At 42.3% G+C, this 19756-nt stretch overlaps 1 protein-coding gene across 1 annotated transcript; it reads left to right on the top strand.

Annotated features, from left to right (window-relative positions):
• Window positions 1-11172: 11172 nt before the first annotated feature.
• On the top strand, window positions 11173-19708 carry LOC144595587 (putative methyltransferase-like protein 21E). The gene is made up of 4 exons (XM_078403150.1): window positions 11173-11197; window positions 12799-12956; window positions 13741-13852; window positions 19296-19708. The coding sequence occupies exons 1-4, from the start codon at window positions 11173-11175 to the stop codon at window positions 19706-19708; spliced, it is 708 nt and encodes a 235-aa protein (XP_078259276.1).
• Window positions 19709-19756: the final 48 nt, after the last annotated feature.

Raw genomic sequence — 19756 nt, 5'->3', positions numbered from 1 at the left:
CATCTCAGGAGAGAAGGAACAGGTGATGTTTCGGGTCGAGACCCTTCCTCAGACTGAAGGGTCTCGACCCGAAACGTCACCCATTCCTTCTCTCCTGAGATGCTGCCAGACCTGCTGAGTTACTCCAGCATTTTGTGAAATAAATACCTTCGATTTGTACCAGCATCTGCAATTATTTTCTTACAAAGAAATAAGTACACATCAATTCCAGTAGCCCAGTCTGTAAGTAGTATTTCAAGCCAATTGAAAATATCAACCAGATAAAATTTCATGGCATACCTCCATATATAAACCAATCTTCTGTTAATTTGAGGTTAAATCCCATTTTTTTCCAGAGAGAAACTAAAGTTCTGATGGTAAATTGCTTTAAAGGCTGCCAGTTGCTCAGTTGGATTAAATTTACAAGTACATTTGTCATTTGCCACATTCTTGGATTTACCCGAACCTCTGGCTATATTGCATTGTTTAAAAAACTACTACACGAGTGGCTATTATTATGCTTCCACCAGAGTGCAAAAGCAAACTTAATTTTACTATGCAGGTTAGATTAAAGACATTTCCTGCCGACAACGGAATTATGTGCAAAGGACAAAATCTTTTGAAATATGTGTTGTATTTATTAAATGCATACCTCAAAAATAATGACTTCCTACAGCTGCATCTGTTTACAGGAAAAGATAAATACATTTTTGCGGGGCAGAACAATTGGCAAAATTGATTTTAGTCATAGATCAGGTTGCACATTAGCTAATCCACTGATTTGAATTTACACACACTCCAATGACAAAACTTTTCTTAGGTTTTGTAACATTCTGCAATTTAATTTATCAATGTCGACTGACGTGGAATATCGGTCTGTAGTTGATGGACATCTTTTTAGAAAATGGAAAATGTTTGGCAAAAAATAAAACATGAACACAAGCAACATGGTTCTGATACTTCTGACAGATTTGATATGCAAGTGACAACGGCCAGAGGGAATATTTGGCTCTTGCAGTGGAGCGGTAATAAACTATGTCTGAGTTAGTAGTCTTCGTTATTCATTTTGCTCCATGCCTGATGGATAATTTTTGTGTAAATTAATGCATTTGATTTTCAGAGATTAATGAAATTAAAATTGATTATGATGCAATTAAAATATTTGGTTCTGATGCTTTATAAATCTATTCCTTGATTTGATTTTTATGGATATTGGCAACCTAATGCAATAGTTGTGGAAATTTTTTGTTCAGATTTTTTTAATTTACAAGTCGCTTTTCAATAGGAGTTGACATGCACTCTTATTCTTTCTCCTATCTTTCTCCAAAAACTCACTCCCCCCCGCCACACAATCCTAATAACAATTTAAAAATCCTTACAAACAGTCTTGTCTGTTTGCAAACATTTGTTGGTTGAGACACTATTAATGGCTCTTCACCCATGTTGATGGATGGAGTGCTGACAGTTAACTCAGTTACTCTCAAGGCAATCCTAATGGATCAGAATTTGCTGCTCTGTCTGATGTATTAATAATGACACAGATGTAAACCAGTTTCAGATGTGCATGGGGGAAAATTGTGATTTGTAGATACTAAAATAAGCTTTTTGCATAATGAAGTTTGTCTCACATGCAACAGGGAACAGGCAAAGTGGCTAAGCGGTTATGGCAATGGACTGGTAATTCATTGTGCCGGACCACACAGTGGTGCATAGGATAGAGTTGCCTCGCGGTGTCAGAGAACCGGGTTATATCCGGTCCTTGGTTGCTGTTTGTGGGGTATTTGCATGTTCTCTTTGTGATGTGTGAGTTTCCTCTGGGTGTTCCAGTTCCCACATCCTAAAGACGTGAGGTTTTGTAGATTAATTGGCCTATGTAAATTTCCCCTATTGTGGGGAGTGGTTGTGGATGTGGGATAATATGGAACTAGTGTGAATGGAACCAATGTGAACAAGTGATTGATGGTCAGCGTGAACTCGGTGGACAAAAGGGCCTGTTTCCAAGTTGTACCTTTCAATCATTCAATTCAATTCAAATTGTTAATTTTTAATATAGATTTCCCAATGATCTATCATATTGTTGTCAACCTTTAGATGTCTAAGTCCTAAATAATAAACATATATTTTGAACTGTATTTCTTTGGTTTTGTTTTAGTCACAATACTATATAGTGTAAATAATGCATTTACAATGTGGTGTGGAATTCCAGTAATCATAAACGCCACACACCCCACTGGGGCCCCGCAAATATTAATTGACGCCATCTTTGAAACATTAAATGTCATGATAAAATTGATTTAATTCATTTTATATTTAATAGTTTATTTTGTACCTTTTTAATATCCCTATTTTTGATCAAAAGGTTAACTGACTGCCAATCGTGATCACAAACCAATGGAATTTTACAAAGGATGGAAGATAACACAACTAATGTTTTTACAATAAAGACATAAAGTGCTTGAGTATCTCAGCGGGTCAGACAGCATTTCTGGCGAATGCCCTATCCATGTTCTTCACAGATGCTGCTTGACCCATTAAGTTACTCCTGCACTTTGTCTTGTTTTGTAAACCAGCATCTGCTGTTCCCTGCTTTCTACAATTTGTTTATTCTTTTTTTGTTATTTTGCAGAGGCATCCTATCTTCCGGTAAACCCTGCTCCTCATCTCCATTTTGCTGGTTTGACTTGAGGATCAATAAATGCTATTGCAGTTATAAACCCACATCATAAGGGTCTGTAGAAGTAAAGCAACACACTTTAAAATGTGAAATTGATACTAGTTTAATCTAAAACTAAAAGATGGCACATGTTAGAAAACCTTTGGAATAGCAACTGCATAAGTGGCTGCTTTCTAACGTGTTAAATATACACGATGTAATTAATTCGAGGACAGGAACATGAAGTAACTCGAACATGTTCAAAAGTACAGAATATAATTTGCACTGCCATATCATGTCACAAGGGAATCAGATACTCATAAATTTCAAGTTTCATCTGGATTTAGTGGTAGCTCTGCATCTTCAATTTCATCCCAGACCAGAATCTAAACCTTGTCACTTGCATTTCATGGTGTACTACATGTATGGAGTTGTATTACTCTGACTACATCCTACCAATAGTTTGTCCTGGACTAATCACATTGACAACAAATTCAGTATGTCTCCAATGTCTCTTAGTAATTTCTACAAATGCATCATCAAAAGCATCCTATCTGGATGTATCACAGCTCAGTATGGAAACTGCTCTGTCCAAGACCACAAGAAATTACAGCGGTCTGGGTGCAGCTCAGTCCATCGCACAAACCAGCCTCCAGTCCAAGTCCTCCCATAAATTAGAGGGTGAGGGGGGTTGATTGGCAGATGGCTGGACAAAGACTGGTGATGAAAAGGAGATAAAAGGATGTTGGGTAAGGAGAGAAGAGTGAAATGTAAAGGGAGGGGAGGGATAGAGGGGGAAATGCAAGTGCACCGGGGGGGGGGGGGGGGGGGGGGAGATGTGGAAGAAAGAGAAGGGACCAAAAGGGGGTATGTTACCTAAAACTGGAGAATTCAATGTTCACGTGTTGGTCGGGTTGTAAGTTACCCAAGCAGAATATGAGGTGCTATTCCTCCAGTTTGCATGTGACTTCACTCTGGCAATAGAAAAGACCCAGAACAGAAAGGTCAGTATGGAAAGGGAAGTTAAAAGTGGTTAGCAACCAGGAGGTAAAAGGCCTAGGCAGACGGAGCATGTGTTTGGTGAAACGGCCTAGGCCTGCTGGATCTTCATTTACTAACCATTTTAACTTCCACATCTGGATAATTTGGGAGGACTTCTTGAGCATGCCTGGGAGATAGAAAGAAAGAGCTACAGAGAGTGGGACATACTGGAGAGAGTGAGTGAAAGAGTTCTTGGCAGCAATTTTGATTCAAGATTTTGCATAATGAAATAACTTCAATACTCATAAAGCCATTTACCACATCCCAAAATATGTCTCGTTTCATTCATAGCCAAAAGAATGAATCAACTAACCTGTAAATAATTTGGCATCTTTGAGTACTGTTTCATGTTTAATATGGTCTTTATTAGTGCAAGGCTAAAAGAACTTTGCATGACCTATTAAATTTGGTAATGACAGTATTGCACCATTAACACCATAGCACGTTGAATAATGAGCATTCCTGCACAAATTCCTTAACCAAGATGGTATTCCCACAAACTCCCCACGGGAATAAGTGTGTCCAGGGCACCATTTTCCAGTGCTCGGTGGCCAAAGCAAAACACTCCCATCTCTAGTAGGAATTCAGAATGTATTTGGTGTAATTGAAACAGGGAGCAACATAAATGTCTCCCTTGTGAATATAAGTTTTGGCTGGCTATCATATTCAGTAATAAAACAATCAATCCCTGACTCAACATTCAGAAACCCATTGGTTTTCACTTTCAAAAAATGAGTTGGATGCATGGAACTTTTAAGATGAGTTTTGAGCAGATATTTGCCCAGCAGATCCCCAAACAGCCCCATGGCTGGGCCACCCTGTGGAACAATTGCTGCCAGACTATTCTTGTTCTACCCCACTTCAGAGAGATTTATTCTGCATCCACCACCACCACCCCTTCCACTCAGCGTCCATTTTATTACATTCATTTTTCACAATCACTGTCCTTGAAAAGGTGGTGATAATCTGCCTTCATGAACTGCTACAGTCCTTCTGGTGACACGGGAGGAGGAGGAGAAGAAGCTGCTCGCTAGGTGTTGTAGTCCGGTGATGGTCCGGGGCACTGGGCCCGGGTGGGAGCGGAGACTTGACGACGCCGTCGGTTGAAGCAGGCGCTGGAGGAGACGGAGCGGAATGATGAGATGACGGGGAGACGACCATCTTCCTCCTGCTCGAAATCTCATTCCTCTCATGATCTTGTACACCTCTATCAGGTCACCCTATATCCTCCTATGCGCCAAAGAATAAAGTCGTAATCTGCTCAACCTTTCCCTTGTAGCTCAGGCCCTCTGACTCCTGGCAACAGTCTACCGCAAAATTATCAACTAGTTATGACATACAAGGAGACCATTTGGCCTATCGTATCTGCTGGTCAAAACAAAAAAACTATTCAATTAAAGGATTGCAGTTCTTCAAGAACAGATCCAAACTTCTTATTCTCTCTCAAAACACTTCACTCTGCATCCCCTCCAAAAACAACAATCCCTCCAACTCTTCCAGTCCCTGCCAGAATCATTCTGATAGTCTCAATCTCTCATTCCTGATGACACTCGAGTAGATCTTTAGCCTCACCCTCTGCTAGACCATAATATTCTGCAGAATTGACATTATACTTAAGCTCTAGCTAAATAAATGATTTATAAAGGTTTTACATAACCTCCTTGTTTTTGTTCTCTGCATTCCGAAAAAGAGTCTGTGATATTATACACATCTTAATCAAACTTTTCTACTGCCCTGCCACTTTCAAAGATTTATGTCAGGTCACCAACTATACACCAAAGTAAAATTGGCCTGTGTAATTTATATTGCCTCATGCATCATGATTTATTTTTATTACTGATTACCCAAATCGCACAAGCTATTTCAGTAACCTTGCACTATATTACAATGGAAAATTGTCATTTAGCAGTTAAAAGAATAAGCTTTGACATCTAATTGCAACAGAAAGTCTGACTTGATAATCCAGTGAATTGATTAGAATATGTGTTTAATCGTGTAATTATCGCAGGGGAAACCTGATCATTTCCAAGAGCTTCCACTGCCATATTTAGTGCAGGCACTTCGTAACATTGGATTGAATTACCTTGTCAACTTACAGCTGCTGCAATTTGTTTTCTGCCCCACTGACGTTGTTATCAAATACTGTGCTTTTGAATCAAACTCTGAAGCTTCTGATGTTTTTAAGTTATGTGAGGAAGACACGAGGAGGACATCTGTGCTGCAGGAAAAGAGCTTGTGGTTTAGGTATGTTAGCAGCATGTGTAGAACAACAAAAGTATTGGGTTAGCATGGAATGTGCGGCTGAGTGCTATAAATAGGCTGAGTTGTATGTTGAACGTTCTGGGAAAATAAGTAACTATCACGAGTAAGTTAATCACGAGTAAGTTATGAAAAAGGCAAAATTTATACGTGTGATTTCAATATTTTAAAATGCTAACAAGAAAATTATTAAAGTTTGCTAATAAACGCTCAGAGGAGCAGTTGCTTCGTTCCGTAAAGTTGTCAGGCAGTCCCTCAACGAGGTGTGAGGTGATGAGTTCAATGCCCATTCTGTGGACTCTGCCACAGGTAGGGCAGAAGCTGGATAAAATAGCAGCTCGTTCGGGAGGTTTCGGGTTCTTGAGTGAAATGATTATTTGAACTTGGGCTGCCAACACTGTGACAGATTTCTTTTCCTGAGGCTCAAGTAAGCCCCAACCGATGTGACATCTCAGGTTCTGGCCCCCTGATTGTCCGATGCTGCTCTTTGGGGTTGACTGTGAGCCCAGCCTGCCCTTAGGCCTACAACACACCTGAGGCAGAGCAGGTGTTCCTCCTAATGGATGAATATGTCAAAGGTATTTATTCACAAAATGCTGGAGTAACTCAGCAGGTCAGGCAGCATCTCGGGAGAGAAGGAATGGGTGACGTTTCGGGTCGAGACCCTTCTTCAGACTGGTGCTGAAAAAGGGACTCGACCCGAAACGTCACCCATTCCTTCTCTCCCGAGATGCTGCCTGACCTGCTGAGTTACTCCAGCATTTTGTGAATAAATACCTTCGATTTGTACCAGCATCTGCAGTTATCTTCTTATACTACCGGATGAATATGTCATCCAGATAGGTGGCAGCGTAACGGCGGGACGCATAATGTACATCATGTGCTGAAAGGTGGTGGGGGCACTATGGAGGCCAATGGGAAGAACCGTGAACTGCCATAAGGTGCAGGGAGTTGACAAAGACTGTTTTCTGTTTACCAGAGGGGGACAGAGGGACTTGCCAAAAAAGCTTTTGTTAAGTCTAATTTGGAAATATACCACGACTTACCTAATCTCTGTATGAGCTCATCCGCTCAGGGTATGGGCTAGCTGTCAGACTGGAAGACTTCAGTGAGGCATTGGTTATCATTTGCAGAACCTGAATGTGCCACCAGGCTTGGGGACCATTACGATTGGGCTGGACCCGGGGCTGTGCGATTCCTCTATTGTGCCAAATAACCTCATCTGCTCAACCTCCTCCTCAATGGCGCGACCACACACCACTGTGACTCAGTAGAGCCACTGATACACAACTACTGCAGGGCTGGTGTGTAGCTCATGGAATATGACAGAGGTCCACCATGGGACACCGAGAAGGCGTCCTTAAACCGGTCCACGAGTTCAACTGCCTGTTGCCGCTGGTGGGGATAGAGCTGATCACCAATGATGATGGGCTCTCTGGCCTGGACATCTTCAGATGTCTCAGCCCATGTTGTGAGAAGGGGAGAGGGTTCTGTACAATTACTTTTTTATGACATTTTTTTAACACGATAGACCTGCTCTCTTTTCCTCCTCCCGCGCTGCTGTATCCTGCCAGTTCACTGGCCCAACCTGCTTTGTGATGGCGCAGGGGACCTGTCAGGTGGCCAGAAACTTACACTTGGCATTCGGGATCAGCATCAGGACTAGGTCACTGGGCTGGAACCCACAGGGCTGGACTGACAGGTTGTAGCTCCTCTGTTGGTCTCACTGGACTTCCTCCGTGTGTTTTCTTGCGATGGGTGTTATTTTGCCAGTGTGTACTCCTCATTTATTGTTCATGCTCAATCAGCGAGTGGTGTGGATGGTTATTGTCCCCATGCCTCTTGTGCGATGTCAAGGAGTCTCCTGGACTGTGGCCCTTATAGAATCTCAAAGGGGGGAATCTGGTGGAAGACTCGGGAACCTCCCTAACACCAAAGAGAACATATGGGATAACAAGGTCCCAGTTTCACCCATCCTCAGTCCTCATGGAGCATGTGCTTCAGTGTTTGGTGAATGGCTCCATGAGGCCGTCTGTCTGTAGATGGTAAACCGAGGGGTGTAGCTGGTGAACACCGAGGAGCTCACACACGACACCCGGGAGACAAAAGAGATGTCCGGGTCAGTGAGCTGGTCCTTTGGGAGGCCGACTCTGGGAAAATAGGAGAACCATCTCTTAAACAAAGGCTTTACATGGCCTTCCTAAGGGGGACAGCCTCCAGGTATCTGGTCACATAGTCAAGAATGAAAAGTATATATTGATGACCCCAGGCAGATTTAGGAAAGTGCCCAATAAAGTATATTCCAATACGCTCGAAGGGCACCGATGGTGGGCAGGGGTACTAGGAGGTGGAGGGTTGGGTGCCATCTGCTGCATTCTGGGCATCAGCAGCAAATGTTTCAGACCTCGGCCTTGAGGGATAGCCAGTGGATTTGGCCCCTTAACTGTTCCATCTTCTTCTGGGATCCCAGGTACTCTTCTAGTGGATGAGTGTGAGCCAGTTCCATTACACTATCTATTTTGGAGCGTAAAACTACCAATAATTCAACTGACCCCCCCCCCCCCCCTCTCCACTGCACAACATAATACAGGAGGCCAGTTGTTACCATGAACTAGTTGTCTGGGAATCGCCTACCTCCTCTCCTTGTTCCCTCTAAGGCCAGAACCTGAGTCCAACAATTCTTTAACTTCTTGCTTCTGCTTTGCCATAAATGACGCTTCCTTCCTCACTTGCTTACAATAATCAAAATGAGGGTTAGGTTTGGGGGTGAGGCACCTTTGATGTTGTTCTCCTGCTCATTCTTCACCAGGTGTACAGGGTGCGGCTGAGTCTCTTTGTGCCGTCTCTAAGATTGTGGGGTTCAGGCCACCAGTGGATGGCAAACTGGTCCTCAGCACCTGGATAAAAGGCCTTCAGCCCTACTTGTACATGTTGATCAAGTTGTCTATCTGAGCTAGTCCCATTTGTCCACACTTCTCCCTTTCTTCTTATCCCCTAAATATGGCTAGCTTAACCAGCCTAAATTTCTTTTAAATGTTGTAATTGTACCCGCCTGTACAGCTTCCTCGAACAGCTCATTACAGACCACAACATTCATTACATTCATTTTGCGCAAAAGGTTATATCTCAGGCCCCATTTCCCCTTTTACTTTAAACATATGCCCTCTAGTCTTAGAATTCATCACCCTGGGAGAAACACTGTGACTATTTACTTCACCTTTGCACTTTGTGATTTTACATATCTCTATAAGGCCACCCCTCAGCCTCCTACATTCCAAGGGTAAAGTCCCAGACTATACAATTTCTCCTCATAGTTTAAGCCTTCCCACCCCAATAACATCCTTGTGCATCTTTTCTGCACCCTTTCCAGCTTAATAGAACCATAGAAAATAGGTGCAGGAGTAGGACATTTGGCCCTTCGAGCCAGCACCGCCATTCAATATGATCATGGCTGATCATCCGGAATCAGTTCCTGCTTTCTTCCCATATCCCTTGATTCCGTTAGCCCTAAGAGCTATATCCAACTCCCGCTAGAATACATCCAGTGAATTGGCCTTCACTGCTTTCTATGGCAGAGAATTCCACAGATTCACAACTCTCTGGGTGAAAAAAGTTTTTCCTCATCTCAGTCCTAAATGGCCTACCCCTTATTCTTAAACTGACCCTTAGTTTTGGACTCCTCCAAGATTGGGATTTTTTTTCCTGCATCTAGCCTGTCCACTCCCTTAACAATGTTATGTTTCTATAAGATCCCCTCTCATCATTCTAAACTCCAGTGAATACAAACCCAGTCAATAGACAATAGAAAATAAGTGCAGGAGAAGGCCATTCGGCCCTTCGAGCTAACACCGCCATTCAATGTGATCATGGTTGATCATTCTCAATCAGTACCCCGTTCCTGCCTTCTCCCCATACCCCCTGACTCCGCTATCCTTAAGAGCTCTATCTAGCTCTCTCATGAATGTATTTGGAGAATTGGCCTCCACTGCCCTCTGAGGCAGAGAATTCTACAGATTCACAACTCTCTGACTAAAAAAGTTTTTCCTCATCTCTGTTCTAAATGGCCTACCCCTTATTCTTAAACTGTGGCCCCTGGTTCTGGACTCCCCCAACATTGGGAACATGTTTCCTGCCTCTAACGTGTCCAACCCCTTAATAATTTTATACGTTTCGATAAGATCCCCTCTCATCCTTCTAAATTCCAGTGTATACAAACCTAGTCGCTCCAGTGTTTCATCATATGTCAGTCCCGCCATCCAGGGAATTAACCTGGTGAACCTACGCTGCACTCCCTCAATAGCAAGAATGTCATTCCTCAAATTAGAAGACCAAAATTGCACACAATACCCCAGGTGTGGTCTCACCAAGGCCCTGTACAACTGCAATAGGACCTCCTTGTTCCTATACTCAAATCCTCTCGCTATGAAGGACAACATACCATTTTCTTTCTTCGCTGCCTGCTGTACCTGCACGCTTACTTTCAGTGATTAAAGTACAAAGAAACCCAGAACTCGTTGCACCTTCCCTTTTCCTAATTTGACACCATTCAGATAATAGACACAAAATGCTGGAGTAACTCAGCGGGATAGGCAGCATCTCTGGAGCGAAAGAATGGGTGATGTTTCGGGTCGAGACCCTTCTTCAGGCTGGCCCATAACCATTCACATAATAATCTGCCTTCTTGTTCTTGCCACCGAAGTAATAGAAATAACATCCTTCCTCTCGCTGGGTGACCAGAAGCGCCAACAATACTCCAAATGTGGTTTCACTTACGACTTGTATGCCTGGTTCAAAAAGTAACAAAGGGAATTAGCATCCTCTGGGTAGGGAGATGAGATGTCAATTGGCAGGCCAGGTTTTGCTTCAGGCTGACAGGTCATGGCTTGCCTTGTTAGTGAGATGTGTTAATGGATACAGTATCACGTTACTAATGTACCGAATTTAATCTTCCATATGAGCTTGATAACGAGCTACTGCTTTTGGTGAAGTATGAGAGCCTGTCTTCGGGAGGGTCAGGCAAATCAACAATAAATGGGAATTCACAATTTCTGGAGTTGTTTTTGCTTGGACAATGGGCTTATGTTTTAATAGAAAAATAAAAATTTGAAAATTTATCATGAGGCAAATGTTAGCCCCTCTTGTTTACTCATCTTGTATTTATATGTATTTCATACTTAATTTTAACTAGGTGTTCAAATTTTCTTTTTTTATATATATACAAAGATTTAGAACTTCTGGCCATGAACAATACAGAAAAAAAAGAAGGTATGATTAATTAATGTATCTATAAGTGTGGGGCTTAAAGTGAAAAGTAGTAAGTTAAGGTTTCCAGTGTTTGACTATTGACCATCATGGATGGTTGAATGTTTGTCTTTTATCATCAATAGTTAGTCTATTGATATTTAAATGTTACCTACTGCTTCAGGTTCTGGATGCTATTCTTTTACTTTCTATATTGTTTGGCTTTATGTTGTAAGCAAAGCAGGCTGGTGATACTGGAAAACCAGCGTGACAAATTATAAGCATTTAATAGCTGAAAGATCTTAGATATCATTTGGTTGGCGATAGAAGTCAGACCATGGTTTTGGGTTGGGAACTTTCTATGAAGAAGGGTCCTGATCCAAAATGTCACCTATCCATGATCTCCAGGGACGCTGCCTGACCTGCTGAGTTACTCCAGTATTTTGTTTCACTCAATGGTATGGAAGGGTTGTTTTCAGATTGGTGGCCTGTGACCAATGGTATGTTTTCAGGAATGATGCTGGGTCCATAGTTATTTGTAATCTATATAAACCATTTGGATGTAGCTGGTTAAGTTTACAGATTGATGGTGTGGTGGACAGTGAAGAAGGCTATCTAAGATTACAACAGGATCTACATCAATTGGAAGAGTGGACCAAGGAATGCCAGATGGAATCTAATTTGGATAAATGCTCGGTATTACATCTTGGTAAATTAACCTAGGGCAACAATTACACAGTCAATGGCAGGGCATTGGAGAGTGTTGTAGAACAGAGGACCTGGGGCACAAGTATATAGTTCCCTGCAAGTGGCGACTCTGGTAGATAGGTTTGGTGAAGAAAGCATTTGGTACACTTGCCTTCATCAGTCAGACATTGAGTACAAGAGTTGGGATGTCATGTTACAACGGTTCAAGATGTTGGTGAGACCACACTTGGAGTATCGTGTGCAGATTTTGATTGCCGAGCAATTGTAAGGATGCCATTAAGCTAGAAAGGGTGCAGAAAAAAATCACAAGAATGGAACAGCGATGGGAGGGCTTGAGTTCTAAAGAGAGGTTGTATAGGGTGGGACTTTTTCCCTGGAGCATATGAGGCCGAGGAATGACCTTTTAGAACCATGTAAAATCATGAGGGCCGTAGATAGGTGAATTATCACAGTCCTTTTGCAGGGTATAGGTTTAAGGTGAGGTCAGAACAACTTAAAGGGGACCTGTGGGAAAACCTTTTCATATGGAGTATGGTGGGTCTATGGATTGAGCTGCCAGAGGAAGTGGTAGAGCCTGGTACAATTACGTTTACAAGACATTTGAACAGATATGTTAATGGAAATGGTTTAGAGAGATATGCACCAAACGCAGACATATGAGACTACCTCAGGTAGGCAACTTGGACGATTATGATGGAAGAGTCTGTTTATGTGCTGTATAACTCAATGACTATTGAAAGATATGTAAAGTTATACAACATAAATTATCATAAATTTGAAAGTGTTTATTTAAATTGTATCAGATTGTTTAAAATCCCTAATGTTTGTTTGTGTGATAGGTGGATAAATTGCTACAAATCCAGAGACCCTTTAAATCTATTACCTGTGCAAATTTAAATTGTTTTAATTTTCTTCAGAAAAGCTTGACGATGAAGATATATCAGCAGAAATCATGAGAAGACGATTCGTGCCAAATGTTTTCAAAAGCACATCGTGGGAGATCTTTCATTTTGCTGGATGTGAAATCAAAATCACAGAGACCACTGACTGCTATGGTGCATACGTGTGGCCTTCAGTAAGCATATTTACCAGTTCTAAAACCACTATGGCTTTCAATTGTTTGCTGATATTCATGTGTGATCAATCCTCGACACAAAACGTCACACATTCCTTCTCTCCAGAGATGCAGCCTCTGCATCTTGCTGAGTTACTCCAGCATTTTGTGTCTACTGTGTGATCATTTTTGCCTGGTACTTTAATAATAATAATAATAATAATGCATTACATTTATATAGCGCTTTTCAAACACTCAAAGACGCTTTACAGGGATTACTAGAACATAGAGAAGAAAATAAATAGATAAATAAGTAAACGAACAGAAAAAGGAGACAGAAGGTGAGGTGACCTTCAGTGGTTGAAGGCAGTGCTGAACAGGTGAGACTTCAGTGTTGTTTTGAATGTGGTGAGTGAGGAGGAGTCTCTGACGGTTTGGGGTAGTGAGTTCCAGAGGGTGGGAGCAGCGATGGAGAAAGCCCTGTCCCCCCAGGATCTGAGTTTGGTCCGGATGGGGTGGGACAGGAGGTTGGCAGCAGCAGAGCGGAGGGTGGAGGTGGGAGTGTATCTGTGGAGGAGGTCAGTCAGGTAGGATGGGGCCAGGTTATGGAGGGCTTTGTAGGTCATGAGGACCTTTAGTCCACTTTAAGCTTCTATCTATAAGAGTCTGCAAAATACATTTCAGAATAACCATTTTTTCCACTAGTTTCTGGACCTTTGTTAACGTTAACATAATTAGGAATCTTAGAAAAAGCTATAAAACAGAGCCAAATAAGCTAACTTACTTTGTTTGCTGAATCACACAGGCCATGGTGTTGTGCTATTATCTGGAACACAGCCCAAAAGAGATCATTGATAAAAATGTAATTGAAATAGGATCAGGAACGGGACTGGTGTCAATTGTTGCTTCGGTACTCGGTAAGTAAAGACCATTTTCAAAATAGAATTATTAAGATGGAGAATCATTTTGGGAATGGAATCTAAAATTATTGCACAGGGTAATAATTTTATATGTTAGGTCGGAACATACGTGTGAAATAAAAGAGCAAACTGGCTTAATGTAATCTATTTTAATATTGTAATATTTCTAATATGTCTGAGATAACAATCACTGGCTCCCGGGAAGTCATGCAATCCCCCCACAAAGTTTAGGCAGGGCTTTTGTAATGCATAGTGTTCGGATGAGAACATTGTTTAATGTCAGCACACAAATTTATAGAATTCAGTTTTACAACTTGTCACATTGGTACAATTTCTTTGTTTTCTGTCCAGTACTACGATAACTAGAAAGCTGCGACACACTTAATGTGGACCATTATTTTTCCCCATTATTAATGAAGGAATCATAGTCTAATTCAGAATCAGAATTGTGTGAAATCACTGTGATGGATGTTTCTTTTTGTTTGATTGTGTGTGTTATTGCTTATTTTTATTGCTCTTGTTGTTGGACTGTGGGTAATCTTTCATTTCACTGCACATTTATGTGTATGTGACAAATAAACTTGACTTGACTTGAAGAAAGAATTGTAGAGGATGCGGTTCCCATGGGATTGTTGCTATTGCCCTTCTCGATGGTGGAGGCTGTGGGATATGTTGCTAATGTACGTTTAATGAGTTATTGCCGAGATGCTGTTCTCAGTGAAGGGGACGTTGATTACATAGATTCTGGTGACACGTGGGAGGACCATAATGGCTGAAAGATTTCCTGTGACAGTGAAGTAGTGAATAATGCAGAGAGTGGGCAGTAAGCTGAAGTTTGTGGAATTAAACTGGGGTTTCATGGAATGAGAGATAAAGGAATACAAATCACGTGAGAGATGAAACGGGTAAAATAAAAGGCAGTGTTCAAAGGTTCCATGTTTAGATTGTTATTAATGCAAATGAGAAAATAATTTTCTTCAGGAAATTTTTGAAGCTTATAAAGAACTAGACCAAGTGGACCCGTTGGGCCCCAAACCTCTCCTGCATTGGTGCAGCACCCTCTCCTCCCCCCCTCTCTCCCCACCCCCTCCACTCTCCCTCTCTCCCTCAAACCTCTCCCTCTCTTCCTCCTCCCCCTCTCTGCCCCTCCTTCCGTCCCCCTCCCTCCCCTCCCCTGCTCCCCTACCACCCTCCCCCTCCCTCCCTTCCCCCTCCATCCTCCCTTCCTCCACCCCCTCCCTCCTCCCCTACCCCCTACCTCCTCCCTTCCCCCTCCCCCCTTCCCTTCCACCCTACTCCACCCCGCTCAACCCTCCTTATCCTCCCTCCTCCTTCCCTCCCCCTCCCTCCCCTTCCCTCCCCCTCCCTCCCCTTCCCTCCCTAGGAGATAGATTTAAACTTTAAAATGTGAATAACTTTCAAAATATAACCGATTTCAATTAAACTTCTTCCATCAGCACCAAAGGGACGACGGTGAGTAAGGTGGGCCTAAAAGTATCGTGCTATCGTGAACCATTTTGGCTGTAGTTCACGAACAAACAAACAAACAAACGAGGTTTTCGGTATATAGATGTCGAACAAAGCACCTCAAACAAAATTGTTCTGTCAGTCGGGCTTACAGAAATAATGGGGAAAAATAGAACTACTTTTCTAGCAAACTCTAGATTTCTGTAACAACTGTGTGGTACAAGTCCAGCTTGGTTGTATTAAGTTTGGAATACAGAACCCAGGGGTGGGATATTAACAAATATGCAACTAATGGATAGATTCAGTGGCATTAGTACACAACAGGAACTCGCATACATTGTTTCATAGTGTTTGTTTGTTAAAATTGGAGCCTATAGTATAAAGAGAATATCTACCATTTCCCTGAAGGTAGAGGCGATTAAGGATCTTCCTGAATATGATGATGGGTAAAATAATCAATTCAAAATGTACAATTGCAGCAAACAGGATGAATTTCAAAACCAGCCAAGTGCCTCTTTGCATAATGCAGGTATCTATGCTATAATATGTGTTTCTATAACATGAATCTGATACAACACGAGTGATCAATTAGGGGATATTATTTGCATTGTGTGGATCGAATTGGTTATAATGTGATTTCAATAAGGAACTAGAGAACCACTTGAAAGTTACTTGGGAAAATGCCAAGCTGAAAATAATCTGTCTTGGATCTAAACAGTGTAGTGGAAATAAAACCTCTTTAAATGTAATCTCCCCACAGTAATCATACACCACTATCCGTTGAGAACACAACTGCTACTTTAACCATGGGTGGCCATTGAAATCGACAGACAATTGCTGTCTGCTTCTGTTGACACTTGTGCAATGATACTCCGTTAAACAATGTAGCATGCAGCCTTTGATATTTTAGCTTGCAGTAACAAAATTAAATTTACTGTTATTGAGAAGACATTTATTTTTAAAAATACTGTGGGAAAAATAACTTTCTTATTGAAACTCTCAAGCCCCAAACCCCGTTCCCTTATTGACAGAACTGTCTTTATTACATGATTTTCAATAACACAAGAATTGTTAGGATCACAACTATCATGTTAGAACATAGAGCAGTACAGCACAAGAACAGGCCCACTTGATCCCAGCTGCCGAAACATGTCCCATGCATCCTTTGTGTTTTTGACCAGTACCTCAATTTTCCTCATCAGCCAAACTTCCTTACATTTGCCTGCTTTGCCCTTCACTCTAAAAGGGAGGTACATATCCTGAGCTTTTGTCAGCACACTTTTAAAAACATCCCACTTGGCTGATGTTCCTTTCCCCTCAAATAACCTGCTCCAATCAACTTGAGCAAGACTTTCTCCCATACCCTCAAAGTTGGCCTTATCCCAGTTGAGCATTTTAACACGTGGACCCTCTTTGTCTCTATCCATAAATATTTTAAACCTAATCGAACTGTGGTCACTGGTCCCAAACGGCTCCTCCACAAACACTTCATTAACTTGCCCTTCCCAATTTCCCAATTTCCCAATACTAGATCCAGCGTTGCCCTCTCACATGTGGGGGCCTCTACATACTGCTTGAGAAAACTCTCCTGAACACTTTTGAGGAATCGCACCCCATTTAAACCCTTCACACTAATTTTCCCAGTCAATTCTGGTAAAGTTAAAAATCCCCTTCTACAACCACCTTATTTGATCTGCAGCTGTATGCAATCCACTGGCGTATTTGTTCTTCTAATTTCCGCTGACTATTCGGGGGTCTGTAGTACACCCACAACAAGGTGATCATCCCTTTCCTGTTCCTCAGCCCCACCATATAGCCTCACTAGACGAATCGTCCGTAATGTCACCTCTGACAGTGACATCCTCCTTAACCAACAATGCAAACCCCCCCTCCTCTTTTTTCCCTCACCCCTGTATCTCCTGAAGCTCCTGTACCATGGAACATTGAGCTGCCAGTCCTGCCCCTCCCTTAACCATGTTTCAGTATTGGCTACAACGTCCCAGTCGCTCGTACCAATCCATGCCCTAAGCTCATCTGCCTTACCCGTCAGCCCCCTTGCATTAAAATACGTGCAGTTTGAACCAACCCTCCTTCCTCACTCTCCGCCTTTCACCTGCCTATTCTGTCCACTAACCCTACCCTCACCACCCTCCATACCAACTTCTAACCTCTCACCAGCCTCTGTCCTGTATGAGACTCCACCCCGCTACCAATCTAGTTTAAACCCTCCCGTGCAGCATTAGCAAACCTGCCCGCCAGGATGTTGGTCCCCCTCTTTGGTCATGCAAGGTTCATACCATATCTGAGCATCGATCAACTGGCCTTTAAACAAGGCCCACATGTCAGATGTGGTCTTACCCAATAACAATTGCTCCCAGTGTACCCTTCCGAACGCCTGCCGAATAACATTGTAGTTTATCTTCCTACATTTTAGCATCTTCATGCAAGGTCCGGCCTTCTCCCAATTCAAAACAATCTTGAAACTTAAAGAAGATAGACACTAAGTCCTGGAGTAACTCAGCAGGTCAGACCAGATCTCTGGAAAAAAAGGATGGATGACGTTTTGGGTCAGGACCCTTCTTCAGTCCCCACCCAAAACGTTACCCATCTTTTTTCTTCAAAGATGCTGCCTGACCCGCTGGGTGGCTCCAACACTTTGTGTCTATGTGGGTGGCAGGGTGATGCAGCAGTAGAGTTGCTGCCTTACAGTCCTTGCAGCGTCGGAGACCCAGGTTCGATCCCGACTACAGGTGCTGTCTGTACGGAGTTTGTACGATCTCCCCATTACCTGTGTGGGTTTTCTCCGAGATCTTCGGTTACCTCCCACAATCCAAAGACGTACAGGTATACAGGTAAATTGGCTTGGTAAATGTAAAAGTTGTCCCTAGTGTGTGTAGGATAGTATGAATATGTGGGGATCGCTGGTCGGCGCGGACCCAGTGGGCTGAAGGCCCTGTTTCTGAGCTGCATCTCTAAACTAAACTAAATGAAACTATCTTCGGTATAAACCAGCATTTGCAGTTCTTTGTTTCTACATTAAAACATAGACTTGGGATTACTATCCCCAAAATGCTCTTCCACTGAAACACCAGTCACCTGGCCAGGCTCATTCCCAACCCAAGGTCCAGTATGTTCCCTTCTGGGGTTGGACTATCCACACACATCTGCAGCTGATGTTTCAAGAAACCTTCTTGGAAACACCTCACAGATTCTGCCCTGTCTAAGCATTTGGCACTGAGCAAGTCTCAGTTAATATTGAGAAAGTTAAAATCACATACTAAGACAACCTTGTTGCTTTGGCAACTTTCGGTAATCTGTCTATGTATCTATCTGTTCCTCTATCCCCCACTTGCTATTGAGGAGCTTGTAGTACAATCCCATTAGAGTGCCGGCACCTTTCTTATTTCTAAGCTCCACCCATACCGCTTTGGTGGACAGACCCGCCAGTATGTCTGCTCTCAGTGCCTCCGTGACTGTTTCCCTGATTACTCGTCCAACTCCCCCACCTCTTTTACCTCCCTCATGGTCACATCTGGAACATTGAAACCCCGGAACATTGAGCTGCCAGTTGTGCCCCTCCTACAACCACATTTCCACAATTGCCACAACATTGTCCCAAGCACTGATCCAGGCTCTAAGTTCATCTGCTTCCCACAATAGTCTTTGCATTGAAAGAACCACACTTAGCCCATGAGTGTCACCATATCCCTTTACCTCTCCCTGCCTGACACTCACTGGCCCTGACCTCTACCTTCCCATCGCTCCTTCCAATTTCTAAATGACTACTCTGGTTCCTAGCCCTGCCTCTCTACTTTAAACACTCTCGAGTAGCACTAGTAGAACATTACAACATAATTTACCTGCATAAATAACAAACATAATAAATTGTGCCTAATTGATCTTTTAACTGTTGATTTAGCATTTATTGTTGATTTAGCATTTGCTTAATTGCTAAATGTCCTCACTTTTGCAGGCTCCAAAGTAACAGCAACAGATCTACCACATTTACTGAACAACTTGCAATATAATATATCTCAAAATACAAAAATGAGGAGCAAATATCTGCCGCAGGTTAGAGAACTTCAATGGGGAATAGATTTGGACAAAACCTTCTCCATAAGTACTTGTCATTATAATTATATATTGGCAGCTGATGTTGTATACAGTCACCCATACCTGAATGAACTTTTAATGACTTTTGATCATTTATGTCAGGATGATACTGTGATTTTATGGACAATGAAGTTTCGGCTCGATAAGGAAAATGCCTTTGTGGAAAGATTTCAGCACATATTTGATACAGAAGTTATATATGATCTGCCAAGTTTACAGATAAAATTGTATAAAGCAACACGAAAGAATATAGGGATTGGAAGGGAAACATGAGTGCTAACTGCTCATGCCTCAAAGCAATAGTTCTCCTTATGGTATAAA

This window comes from Rhinoraja longicauda, chromosome 7, assembly GCF_053455715.1.
Source record: "Rhinoraja longicauda isolate Sanriku21f chromosome 7, sRhiLon1.1, whole genome shotgun sequence".
Lineage (NCBI taxonomy): Eukaryota > Metazoa > Chordata > Chondrichthyes > Rajiformes > Arhynchobatidae > Rhinoraja > Rhinoraja longicauda.
The sequence above is the reverse complement of the archived record's forward strand: the minus strand, read 5'-3'. Positions and strand labels throughout refer to the sequence as shown.

What these genes read in the sequence shown, in the direction of transcription:
- LOC144595587 (XM_078403150.1), top strand. Translation starts at nt 11,173, where the DNA reads ATGAACAATACAGAAAAAAAAGAAG. An exon ending in CAATACAGAAAAAAAAGAAG is followed by an intron (nt 11,198 to 12,798) that starts GTATGATTAATT and finishes AATTTTCTTCAG; the next exon opens with AAAAGCTTGACGATGAAGAT. An exon ending in AATTGTTGCTTCGGTACTCG is followed by an intron (nt 13,853 to 19,295) that starts GTAAGTAAAGAC and finishes TCACTTTTGCAG; the next exon opens with GCTCCAAAGTAACAGCAACA.